The 13207-nt window shown below is 45.9% G+C and overlaps 1 protein-coding gene across 1 annotated transcript; it reads right to left on the bottom strand.

Moving 5' to 3' along the window:
• Nucleotides 1-7052: 7052 nt before the first annotated feature.
• Mrpl40 (mitochondrial ribosomal protein L40) lies at nucleotides 7053-13093 on the bottom strand. Its single transcript, XM_028854201.2, has 4 exons — nucleotides 12938-13093; nucleotides 12219-12302; nucleotides 10515-10673; nucleotides 7053-7612 (listed from the first exon to the last, which is right to left on the bottom strand). Exons 1-4 carry the CDS (start codon nucleotides 12988-12990, stop codon nucleotides 7288-7290), a joined length of 621 nt encoding a protein of 206 aa, XP_028710034.1. The 5' UTR covers nucleotides 12991-13093; the 3' UTR covers nucleotides 7053-7287.
• Between the last annotated feature and the right edge of the window lie 114 nt (nucleotides 13094-13207).

The raw sequence follows: 13207 nt of genomic DNA, 5'->3' as shown, positions 1-13207 counted from the left end.
TAACATCTGTTAGGTCCTTTATTTCTTTGTTAAGTTTCAGTCTGGTAGATCTGTCTTTTGGTGAGAGTGGTGTGTTAAAATCTCCCCCTACTAATGTGTGGGGTTTGATGTGCGTTTTAAACTTTAGTAGTGTTTCTTTTATGAATGTGGGTGCTTTTGTATTTGGAGCATAAATATTTAGAATGGAGACTTCATCTTGGTGGATTTTTCCCATGATAAATATGTAATATCCATCCTGATTTCTTTTGATTGATTTTAGTTTGAAGTCTGTTTTATTAGATATTAGGATAGCTACACCAGCTTGTTTCTTGGGTCCATTTGCTTGGGAAGCCTTTTCCCAGCCCTTTACTGGGAGGTAGTGACTGTCTTTGAAGTTAAGTTGTGTTTCTTGTATGCAGCAGATGGATTGTCCTGTTTTCTTATCCATTCTGTTAGCCTGTGTCTTTTTATAGGTGAGTTGAGACCATTGATATTGATGGATATTAATGACCAATGATTGTTAATTCCTGTTATTTTTTGTGGTTGTATTGTGTTGTCCTTCTTTGGTGTATGTTGGTGTGGGATTATCTATTGCTTGATTTTTCATGGATGTGTTTAGCTTCTTTGGGTTGGATTTTCCCTTCTAGTGCTTTCTGTAGGGCTAGGTTTGTGGACAGGTATTGATTAAATCTGGTTTTATCCTGGAATATTTTGTTTACTCCGCCTATGGTGATTGAGAGTTTTGCTAGGTGTAATAGTCTGGGTTGGCATCCATTGTCTCTTAGTGTCTGCATAAGATTTGTCCATGATCTTCTAGCTTTTGTAGTCTCTATTGAGAAGTCTGATGTTATTCTGATGGGTCTACCTTTATATGTTACTTGGTCTTTTTCCTTTGCGGCTCTTAATATTTTTTCTTTGTTCTGTGTGTTTAGTGTTTTGATTATTATGTGGCCAGGGGATTTTTTTTTTTTTTTTGGATCCAGCCTATTCGGTGTTCTATAAGCTTCTTGTATCTTCATAGGTATTTCTTTCTTTAGGTTAGGAAAGTTTTCTTCTATGATTTTGTTGAGTATATTTTCTGTGCCTTTGAGTTGGTATTCTTCTCCTTCTTCTATCCCTATTATTCTTAGGTTTGGTCTTTTCATGGTGTCCCAAATTTCCTGGACGTTTTGTGTTACTACTTTTTTGTCTTTAGTGTTTTCTTTGACTGACGAATCTATTTTCTCTATTGTGTCTTCAGTGTCAGAGATTCTCTGTTCCATCTCTTGCAATCGGTTGGTTATGCTTGTTTCTGTAGTTCCTGTTCGTTTAGTCAGGATTTCTATTTCCAGCATTCCCTCAGCATGCGTTTTCTTTATTATCTCAAATTCATTGTTCAGATCTTGGAATGTTTCTTTCATCTGTTTAATTGCTTTTTCTTGTCTTTCTTTGATTTCTTCCCATTTTTTGTTTTTTTTTCTTCCATTTCTTTAAGGGAGTTTTTTATTTCCTCTTTAATGGAGTTTTCCATTTCCTCTTTAAGGGAAGTTTTTAATTCCTCTTTAATGGAATTTTTCATTTCCTCTTTAAGGGAAGTTTTATTTCCTCTTCAATGGAGTTTTTCATTTCCTCTTTGAGGGAATTTTTTATTTCTTCTTTAAGGGAATGTTTTATTTCTTCTTTAAGGGCCTCTATCATCTTCTTAAAGTCGTTTTTTTTTTTTTTTTTTTTTTTTTTTTTTTTTGGTTTTTCGAGACAGGGTTTCTCTGTGTAGCTTTGCGCCTTTCCTGGAACTCACTTGGTAGCCAAGGCTGGCCTTGAACTCACAGAGATCCGCCTGGCTCTGCCTTCCGAGTGCTGGGATTAAAGGCGTGCGCCACTACCGCCCAGCCTCAAAGTCGTTTTTAGGGTTGATTTCTTCTGTTTCTTCTGTCTTGGTATGTTCAGGTCTTGCAGGTGTAGAATCACTACGTTCTGATGTTGCCATATAGGTCTTTATGTTGTTGCCTGTATTTTTGCACTGGTGTCTACTCATCTCTTCCTCTGCTCGGTGCAGGTGGTGTCTGTGTCTGAGAGTGCCTCTCTTGTTCTAATTTTTAGTCTTGGTTCAGTAGGAGTTCTTGGTTAAATTGGTGCTATTGGGCTGTTTCTTCATGGGCAGCTGATCTCAGTCGGTGAAGTATATACTTATGATTCTGGTGATCTGGTTTGGTGGCTGGGCAGTGCCTTCTTCTGTGTTCCCAGGTCACGTTTTGTTCATTCCTCAACTCCTCAGCTGATCTTGTTTCTTCAGACTTCAAACTGTAGGGATCTGAATCCTCTCTGGATGGATTTCAGCTGAGCGGGGTAGTCTCACCAACACCTCCAAGATGTTAGGTTTCGCAGGGTCAGCAGCTGGGCCCTGGGTTGGCCTCAGACGAAGTGTTCAGATTCGTTCTGGTTCCGTCCCATGGAGATAGCTTCTTCCCTGGGTGTTGGGTTAGAGGTGTCCCTGTTCCAAGCTTTTGATTAAGAGTTTGTTTTCACTAGCTCTTCAGAGGGTAATAGCTCTGTTTCTGGTATTTATTGTGACTTTGTTTCGGCCGCCGCCTGCTGTGCCTGCCTGCCTCCACTCCGGGCCTGCCTGCCTCTGCCGGGTCAGTCTACCTCTGCTGGCTGCCGCTGCAGGCCTACCTGCCTCTTGAGAGAGAGCTTTTTTAAAAAAAGTAAGTGGACCTTTGTGAACATTTCAAAGTTTTGTTACAGAGTTTGTGACCCCTGGAAAAGACCACACACTCCATACAATTATACTTAAAAGATTTATTGATTAGCTGTTAGCGGGATGTACAGTCTCTGAGCCAAATTTGAGATTGTTGTGAGGGAGAGGTATCGGAAAGGATTTTTTTTTTGGAGACAGGGTTTTTCTGTGTAGCCCTGGCTGTCCTGGAACTCAACTCTGCAGATCAGGCCGGCCTTGAACTCAGAGATCTATCTGCCTCTGCCTCCTGAGTGCTGGGATTAAAGGCGTGTACCATCAGGCCTGCCTGGCTAAATAATCTCCTTCTTCTTTTTTGAGACAGGGTTTCCCTGGGTAGCCCTGTCTGTCCTGGAACTCACTCTGTAGACCAGGCTGGCCTCAAACTCAGAGATCACCTGCCTCTGCCTCCCAAGTGCTGAAAAGGACTTTTAAAGGGGAAAACCTCATGAAGACCTTCAATATCTATGCAAGGAAGCAAAAAACTGGTCTGGTCTGCCAAGAGAAGTGGTTAACGCACCTCAAAACTATCTTTGGGTGTCTTCAAAAGCAAGTTACAGAAGCCAAAAAGCAGTTAGTCCTATCATAACAAGTAGATAGTCACAGCTGTACATTTCTGGGTAAGGTCACGGAGTCAGGGTTACTGGGAACTTATCTTGTAGGCACTGGAGTCAGAGACAAATGGTTGGTGAGTATGCCTTGTATAAAATGGGAGTTCCTTTAGCCATAACATACAATGTTACTTAAACTGAAGAAAGAAAAACATAAATTCAAAATGGATTAAAGAACTAAATGTAAAACCTGAAACTGTACACAGGGGCAATAATTACCATATATTTTATTATATATATTTTTTAATTTATAGTTTTTTGTTTATGTGTATGTACATGCATCCACACGTGTTCACATGTGTGTGAAGGTTCATGGTTGACAGCAGGCATCTTCCTTAATCTCTTTCCACCTTACACATGAGGCCAGGCCTCCTGTATAATTTGCCAATTGCCATTTTGGCTAGTGTGGCTGGCCAGCTTGCTCTGGGCATTCTGTGTCTCCACCTTCTGTTTGCTGGGACTACAGACATCTGTTTTTCCTCTGAGCTGTTGGGGATCCAAACTCCAGCCCTTAATCTTAGGGGGCGTGTGCTTTTTCTGCTGAGTCAATTTCCCAGCTTGGCCATGTTATATATGCTATGTAATAACAGTCAGATTAGCTGAGCACAGTGGCTCATACCTGTGATCCTACCTCCCCAGCGAGGCAGGATGATAGGTAGTTTGGGGCTGGCCTAGGTTATGTAACGAGATTCAGGCCAATTTGGGCTAGAGTAAGTCCCTGTCCCCAAAATAAATCAAACCAAACCAACCAACCTACCAACCAAACACCCAGACCCAAACCAAACCAAAATCAAAAAAGAAAACAATAAAACCCCAAACAAACCAAAACTTAACCATAGTCACTGATGTTGAAAGAAAAAGATAAACTGAGTTTCATGTAAATTTAAATTTTCTTACATCAAAAGATTATTAATCCTGGAAAGATAGATCAGTGGTTAAGAGCACTTGTCTTTGTAGGTATCTAGGTTCCATTCCCAGCATCCACTAATGGCTCACAGCCACCTGTAACTCCAGTTCCAGAGGAATTATGGATGTAGGCACTAGGCATAAATGTAGTGATGCACAAACATGCATGAAGGGAAAACACCATATTCATTAAAAAAAAAAAAGACTATTGTGCTGAAAGCTATTACCTGTAGTAGAATAATTTAAGGTGTGTTACTTTTGTTTATGTTGCATTTGTTTAACTCTGTGAAGTTGTGTTACTTTGCCTGTGTAAAACATCTGATGGTCTAATCAAGAACTGAACAGCCAATAGTGAGGCAGGAGAAAGGATAGGTGGGGCTGGCAGGCAGAGAGGATAGATAGAGGGAGAAATCTGGGAGGAGAAATGTAGAAGGAGCCAGAGAAGGAGGACTCCAGAGGCTAGCCACCCAGCCACCCAGCTATACAGCAAGCCATAGAGTAAGAAACAAAGAGAGGTATTTGGGAATAGAAAAGAAAAAGCCCAGAGGCAAAGGTAGATGGAATAATCTAAAATATAGAAAAGCTGGCTAGAAACTAAGCCAAACTAAGGCTGGGCATTCATAAGTTATAATATGACTCTGTGTGTGATTTATTTGGGAGCTGGGTGGCAGGCCCCCTAGAAGAGCAAAAACCTCCAATAGCTGGGTGATGGTGTTACACACCTTTAATCCCAGCACTTGGAAGGCAGAGCCAGGCGGATCTCTGTGAGTTTGAAGCCAGCCTGGGCTACCAAGTGAGTTCCAGGAAAGGCGCAAGCTATACAGAAAAACCCTGTCTCGAAAAACCAAAAAAAAAAAAGCAAAATGAATGGAATTATCATACAAACAGCAATTTCCTTTCTGGCAATAAACTCAAAAAAAATTAGAGCAGGAGGGCTGGAGGCATAGTTAGGCGGTAGAACACTTTCTTGGCATGTTCAAAGTCATCATTTCCCCTCCCCTCATTTTTGTTTTTGGAGATGGGATTTCTCTGTGTAGCCCTGGTTGTCCTGTCCTGGATCTTGCTGTAGACTGGTCTTGAACTCAGAGATCCACCCGCCTGCCTCTGCCTCCCCAGCGCTGGACTGAAGGCGTGTGCGCCACCACAGCTCCACCAAAGCCATTGCTTTCCTCTCCAGCACTTCTCCCTCCAAAGGGAATTTAAAGGAAGGTCTGGAAGAGCTCTGTCCACCTATGACTGGAGCAGCGGCGTTCCTGACAGCTAAACCTCAGAAGCAACAAGATGAATGGATAAACAAAATATGCTTTATTCATCCAACTCATCACCTTACAGAAAACGAAACAAGTGAGGAGGGATCAGGCCAGCTGAGTTACAACAGTGAGACCTGGTCTGAACCCCACACTACCCGAGAAGGGAAAGAAAAACCAGCAGTGTGTGTGTGGTGGCACACCCAAGGAAGCAGTTACTTGGGAGGCTGAGGCAGGAGGATCAGTTGAGCCCGCTTTGGGTAGTCTTTTAAAAAATTAAAAAACAGAGGGAATATGCTTAGAGAAATCAGGCTAGGCAGAGATCAACGCTGATTTCACTTATGTGAAGCATATGAGTCGTCTGATACGACAGAAAGAATGGGCGGGGGTTAGGCTGGGAGAATAGAGGAATGGGTAAGTTTCGTGATATAGCCCTGGTTAGCCCCAAATTTGAGATCCCTTTGCCTCCATCTCCCAAGTAGCTGGAACTACAGTCATGTGCCATAGTGGTGGGAGTTCTTTAATAGGTGTAGTTTTCTGTTTCATAATGCAAAGTCCTGGAAATACACAGATAGCATTATAAATATACTCAGTAGATTATACACTATAAACACACAAATATACCACTGAATCTGCAGGAACTGGTCAAGAGAGTAAATTTTGTCTTTTGCCACAATAAACAAAAAGAAACTTTTCTGGTATGTGATGCTGGAGTCAAAGCCAGACCCTCACATGTGCTAGACAAACCACCACAAAGTTGTATCGCCAGCCCTCAATAATCTAAATTCATATTCAAACACAAGTTCCTGTCTCATTAAAAGCCAAAGTCTTTCTGCAGTGGCACTGAGAGTCACTAGGAAAAATGGCACGCCACTGCTACTGGGCTTGTACTACTGGCCAAAACCTTCTCACTAAATTTCATGTTGAAGCCTTTGCCCCCAGCACCTCAGGATGTGGGAGCAGGGGGTTTAGGGAGGTAATCAGGCTAAAATGAGACGATTACATTTGCTGCACGGCAGCATGCATAGTGCCTTCATAATCTGATAAACAAGGACTGAAAAACATCTGTGAAGACAAGGAGGCCACCAGCAAACCAAAGGGGTGGCCGCAGGAGAGGTCAAGCATACTAAGACCTGAGTGTGGGGAGTTCTAGAAAATGTTTCCATTGTGTGAGCTGCCCATGCTATGGTATTTTGTTACGGCAGCTGGAACAAAGTACTACATTCACTAGTTCCAAGTTTTGGTTTTGTTTAGGAGACAGGGTCTCACACTGTTCCTTTAGGCTAGCCTTAAACTTCTTTTTGCTTCTGTCTTCCCAGTGCTGGGATTACAGGAATCATTTCAGAAGAATCATAGTAACTGCAATCGTCTCAGCCGGGTCTCGTCCTCTTCTGGAGGCCAGAGCAGCTGTCGCTAACACGTTCCTAGCTTGTTCCACTCTCTAAAGGCCACCTCCTGACCTTAAAACCCGGAAACTCTGCAGCTATCCCACAGCAAGGTCCAGCTTCTGGCACACCTGCCCAACGGGCAAAACCCGGCATAAGTTTCACCTCTGGTCCTCTGGATTATTTTGTGTCTTCTGTAAGTAGTTCAGAATGCAACTAAACTTTTTATTTTTAAGCCACGTTTTCCCCACTGGAGGGTCAGTGTTGTCTTTCCAGCGTCTGAAAACCCCACCCAACTTAGGTGAATTATTTAGACCGAAATAAAGGGCAGAGGTGCTTGTGATTACATTTTATTTGTTCCCAGGATGCATCATCTGTCGAAAACAGACTGCAGCTCACTGCTCCGACTCCGGGGCCAGCATCTTCTGAGGACAGCAGTTTCAGTTCTATCTTTTGAATTCTATTTGCGTGTACACCTTGGTGATGTCATTGTACCTGCCTTCAGGGGCCTGGTAGTCAGAGACTGGTGGCGTGTGATGTGGCCCTTCTTTCTCAAAGGGGAATAGGCTGGGGTCCCGCTTTATGGCCTCAGCGTAGAGCTCTGGAGACTCAAGCTTCAGTTCCTGAAGTGCTTCCTGCTGGGCTTCCAGCATGGCTCTGATGGCTTCCCTCTCTGCCTCGTGTTCCTGCTGCTTGTAGAGTGCCCACCTCTTCAGCAGAAGAGCTCTTTGCTCGCTCTCCTCGGAAGAAAGCTCTTCCTGGAGTCGTTGTCTGTGAACACACAAGTCCAAAGATGTGAGGCTGAGGAGTACTGACCCTGCTGCAGAGGACAATGTGACCACACATGACTGACTGACTGACCCTGCTGCAGAGGACAATGTGACCACACAGGACTGACTGACTGACCCTGCTGCAGAGGACAATGTGACACACAGGACTGACTGACTGACCCTGCTGCAGAGGACAATGTGACCACACAGGACTGACTAACTGACCCTGCTGCAGAGGACAATGTGACCACACAGGACTGACTGACCCTGCAGAGGACAATGTGACCACACAGGACTGACTGACCCTGCTGCAGAGGACAACGTGACCACACAGGACTGACTGACCCTGCTGCAGAGGACAATGTGACCACACAGGACTGACTGACCCTGCTGTAGAGGACAATGTGACCACACAGGACTGACTGACCCTGCTGCAGAGGACAATGTGACCACACAGGACTGACTGACTGACCCTGCTGCAGAGGACAATGTGACCACACAGGACTGACTGACCCTGCTGCAGAGGACAATGTGACCACACAGGACTGACTGACCCTGCTGCAGAGGACAACGTGACCACACAGGACTGACTGACTGACCCTGCTGCAGAGGACAATGTGACCACACAGGACTGACTGACTGACGCTGCTGCAGAGGACAACGTGACCACACAGGACTGACTGACTGACCCTGCTGCAGAGGACAACGTGACCACACAGGACTGACTGACCCTGCTGCAGAGGACAACGTGACCACACATGACTGACTGACTGACGCTGCTGCAGAGGACAATGTGACCACACATGACTGACTGACTGACCCTGCTGCAGAGGACAATGTGACCACACATGACTGACTGACTGACCCTGCTGCAGAGGACAATGTGACCACACAGGACTGACTGACTGACCCTGCTGCAGAGGACAATGTGACCACACAGGACTGACTGACTGACCCTGCTGCAGAGGACAATGTGACCACACAGGACTGACTAACTGACCCTGCTGCAGAGGACAATGTGACCACACAGGACTGACTGACCCTGCAGAGGACAATGTGACCACACAGGACTGACTGACCCTGCTGCAGAGGACAACGTGACCACACAGGACTGACTGACCCTGCTGCAGAGGACAATGTGACCACACAGGACTGACTGACCCTGCTGTAGAGGACAATGTGACCACACAGGACTGACTGACCCTGCTGCAGAGGACAATGTGACCACACAGGACTGACTGACTGACCCTGCTGCAGAGGACAATGTGACCACACAGGACTGACTGACCCTGCTGCAGAGGACAATGTGACCACACAGGACTGACTGACCCTGCTGCAGAGGACAACGTGACCACACAGGACTGACTGACTGACCCTGCTGCAGAGGACAATGTGACCACACAGGACTGACTGACCCTGCTGCAGAGGACAATGTGACCACACAGGACTGACTGACCCTGCTGCAGAGGACAATGTGACCACACAGGACTGACTGACTGACCCTGCTGCAGAGGACAATGTGACCACACAGGACTGACTGACTGACCCTGCTGCAGAGGACAATGTGACCACACAGGACTGACTGACTGACCCTGCTGCAGAGGACAATGTGACCACACAGGACTGACTGACTGACCCTGCTGCAGAGGACAATGTGACCACACAGGACTGACTGACTGACCCTGCTGCAGAGGACAATGTGACCACACAGGACTGACTGACTGACCCTGCTGCAGAGGACAATGTGACCACACAGGACTGACTGACTGACCCTGCTGCAGAGGACAATGTGACCACACAGGACTGACTGACTGACCCTGCTGCAGAGGACAATGTGACCACCCAGGACTGACTGACTGACCCTGCTGCAGAGGACAATGTGACCACACAGGACTGACTGACTGACCCTGCTGCAGAGGACAATGTGACCACACAGGACTGACTGACTGACCCTGCTGCAGAGGACAATGTGACCACACATGACTGACTGACCCTGCTGCAGAGGACAATGTGACCACACATGACTTCACTGCCCTACTAGCAGGCACAACCAGGGCTCAGAAAAATAGTATATCTGGGGGTAAATTAAGAATGCAAAGTTAGGGCTGGAGAGATGACTCAGAGGTTAAGAGCATTTACTGTTCTTAGGGACCAGACTTTCTTTCACAGCAGTACCAGAATTAAGTGGCTCACAGTTGCTTGTAACTCCATCTCTAGAGGGTCTGCTGCCCTCTCCTGGCCACTAGGGCACCTGCAGCCACATGAGCACACAGCACACCCCAAGTACACATAAATAAAAATAAATCTTAAGAAAAGAAAGAAAAAGAACACAGTGTAGAGCATGACAGCAGTTGTCTGCCAGAGAAAGAGCACACTCTGAGAGAACTACGGTGCCGCTGTTTCTGCCGCAGGCAAAGCCTCCTTTTGTTGAGAGGGGAATAGAAGAAAAGTGGAACAAACACCCAAATCTCAGAGACAAGAGCCTGTTTAGTACCAGAACACCACAAAGCACCAGTGCTTCCCACCTTGCAGGGCTTTGTAAACTGCTCACTTTTTCAGGAAAGCATGAGCTGGCTGCTAAACTTACACACAACACAACTGCAACACACACCAACTACGAACATGTGTAGAAGAGGCTGAGAGGTTTCTACAGCGGTGAAGGGGTGAGAGCTACGAGCCAAGGCCTATGTCATGAGTTACAGTCAACACTAATGGACATGAACAACATGACCCTCGGAGCAAAGCTGATCCAAACTCCCAAAAAGCACAATCAAGATGAAAAGGACTCCAACCAGGGCCAAGTCAACCCTACTCACCTGTCCCCATCAGACAGGAACTTTAACTAGAACTACTTGAGGGAATTCCTTTGCATTAAGGATGTCAACCTAGAGGAGAACCTTTACCGTGATTTATCCAGGAATCTCACTGGGGTGATAAAATCTTCAATAGGAATCAGTTCCTGGGTGGCCTTTTCCAGTTTTCGGATCCTCTTCTTCAAGCGATCCTTTGCTGCTTGATCCTTTTTAGGGTCTACCTTCTTCTTCTTTCGCAGAGGTTCCGCTCTAGTAGATAAGAAACAGACACCCAGTGCTACTTCAATCCCAGGACAAGACACGATGCTGAAGGAAGTGCCTTACACTTGTACCATACACTACAAGAAAGAGTTGCCCACAGTCCTGACTCCACGAGCTTAGTGAGAGTCAGTTTTTATCCCACTGTTTTCGTGAGGACTGCAGGGATCCTATCAACTGTGGGAAGCAGCACAAATCTACACGTATTTACTAAGTGGCAGTGTTAATTTTTTTTTAAAGACACATTCTCACATAGCCCCGGCTTGCCTTGAAGTAGCTGTGTAGTCACGGAGCTAGGTGGCTACGTCCTTGAACTCCGATCCTACTGTCTCTACCTGCTGACTGCCAGGATAGTCATTTTCTACCACTCCTGGTTCTATGGTGCTGGGGCTTCAACTGGAGGCTTTGTGCATGCTAGGCAAGGACTCAATGCACTGAGCTACATTCTTAGCTTGGAAGTGTCAGTCTGTGACTCAGGGATACCTTGAAACTGCCCTGAGAAGTGAACTTACTGAACTAAAATTTACTTACTGAAATGGATTAAAAGCTCATTCACATTTTAAATCAATTTGTGATTTAAAAAAAATGCTTTAAGAATAAAAGAGACAGGATAGTAAAAGTGACTGGCTATGTCTTTATTTACTTCTCAGAATTTGTTACGAATTTCTGGGGTGTTGGAGATGGCTTAGTGGTTAAGAACACTTCTTACTCTTGCAGAGTTCCTAGCACTCACATGGTGGCTCACGACCACCATTAATTTCGGTTCCAAGGGATCTGGCATCCTCTACTGGCCTTTGCGATAATCAGGAATGCAATGTACACCCATACACTCAAACATAACACATTTAAAAAAAATTCCATGCCCTAAATCTTTGGCAATTATCTGGTTTGCTTCTAGGAACACATCTCCCAGACATAATTTGCCATTAGGAACAAGCAAATCTGGGGCTGGAGAGATGGCTCAGCAGTTAAGAGTGCTTACTAGTTTAGAAGACTGGACTGTGGTTCCCAGCACCCACACCTGGGGCTCACAGCTGCCTGTAATTCTAGGGGATCTGTAAGCCCCATCTAGGGCACCTGAAAACATGACAGGCACATACACATAAATAAAAAAGAAATCTTAAAAACAATCAGCAAACCCTTTAGCATTAAAACCAACTAAATCAAGTCCCAAGAAAGTATCCAAAGTTTCTAGAGGAACTATTATTATTAGTCTTTGAACCTTCCTCCCGCTCAATGAATCAGGATGAGCTGAGCAGGTAAGAGCAAAGCCTGTGGAGAGAAAGAAGTTAAGATGTGTCCTTTAAAACACACAGAACTCCTCAAAGCTAACTGCTATTTATTTAAACTACTTTACCACACATACATGCTATCGTAGTACAGCTTGTTGCAAGGACAGAGGCATCTACCTACATTTAACTATTAGCTTGATAGACTGATCTGCTAACCAAAGGTTGGGCAATCTTGCTTTGTTTTGGTTATATGCATACATGTGTTCCTCACACTCCAAAAGCTAAGGGTCACATTGAATTTTACCTCATGGGGATGAGATCCCAGAAGGACAGCAAGGAAGCTCTCTGGTGGGTGTGTCTGGCCTGTGTGTGGCAGATTCCAGGGATCCTGAAGGAGAGAAGGGTATGTATAAAGATCTGACTGGGAAAGAGAAGGCACATACACATAACTACAGGGCTCCCAAAACCTGGAGGGCGTTTGTATTTACTTTGCTTTTTTTCAGACAAAAGTCTCTGTAATTCGGAATATCCCGGAACTCAAGGCAATTCTCTTGCCTAGGCTGATCCACCATGCCTAGCTCACTTGTATTAGGCCAGCAAGGTCAAAGTGAGGATTTTTCAAAACTCCGTTTCGCATTTTGGGGAGGGCCCCTACTCGCTCTAGCAGGATTTTTTTTTTTTTTTTTTTTTTAAATTAGGGTGTAACATAGCCTGGGGTTTACACGTGCTACGTAGCTATTGATGACCTTGAATTTCTGATCTAGCCTCTACTTCCACAGCCCTGGGATTGCAGGCGTGTGCCTCCACGCCCAATGTTTTTGAGGCGCTAGGAAGGAGCCTTACTTAGGCTTCAGACTCGTTAGGCAAGTAATCTGTCTACTGAACTACATTCCCAGCTCAGATTATCATTTGCAACAGACAGGATCAGTTTATCCCTGAAATAATCTGCAAGTGCCAGAGCCGCGCCAGGGCAGAGCCCGCGCACGCGCCCTGGGCACTTTCGCCACTCGCGTCGGCACTCACCAGCTCCGCGGCCGCAGGGCCCGCGCAGCACTCAGCATCACCGTGGTAGCCATAGCTTTTCACGCCACCCGCAGGCGGGCGGCTTCCGGGAGCGCGCCCCTGGGCGGTCCGACTTGCCGTACCGGGTAGGGTCAGGCAGGCCGCGGCCCGGAACTCTCCGGTCCGGGATTCGGAGAGGCGAGCTCGCCTCTGGCCCCGCCCCCGACGCAGCCCCGCCCCGGGCAAGCGCGGCAAGCTTCGCAGCGTCCCTGCCGCTGGCGTTCCGTTTCC

The sequence above is a fragment of the Peromyscus leucopus genome, chromosome 12, assembly GCF_004664715.2.
Source record: "Peromyscus leucopus breed LL Stock chromosome 12, UCI_PerLeu_2.1, whole genome shotgun sequence".
NCBI classification, from domain to species: domain Eukaryota; kingdom Metazoa; phylum Chordata; class Mammalia; order Rodentia; family Cricetidae; genus Peromyscus; species Peromyscus leucopus.
Note: the sequence above shows the minus strand (reverse complement) of the source record. Positions and strands in the feature narration are given on the sequence as shown.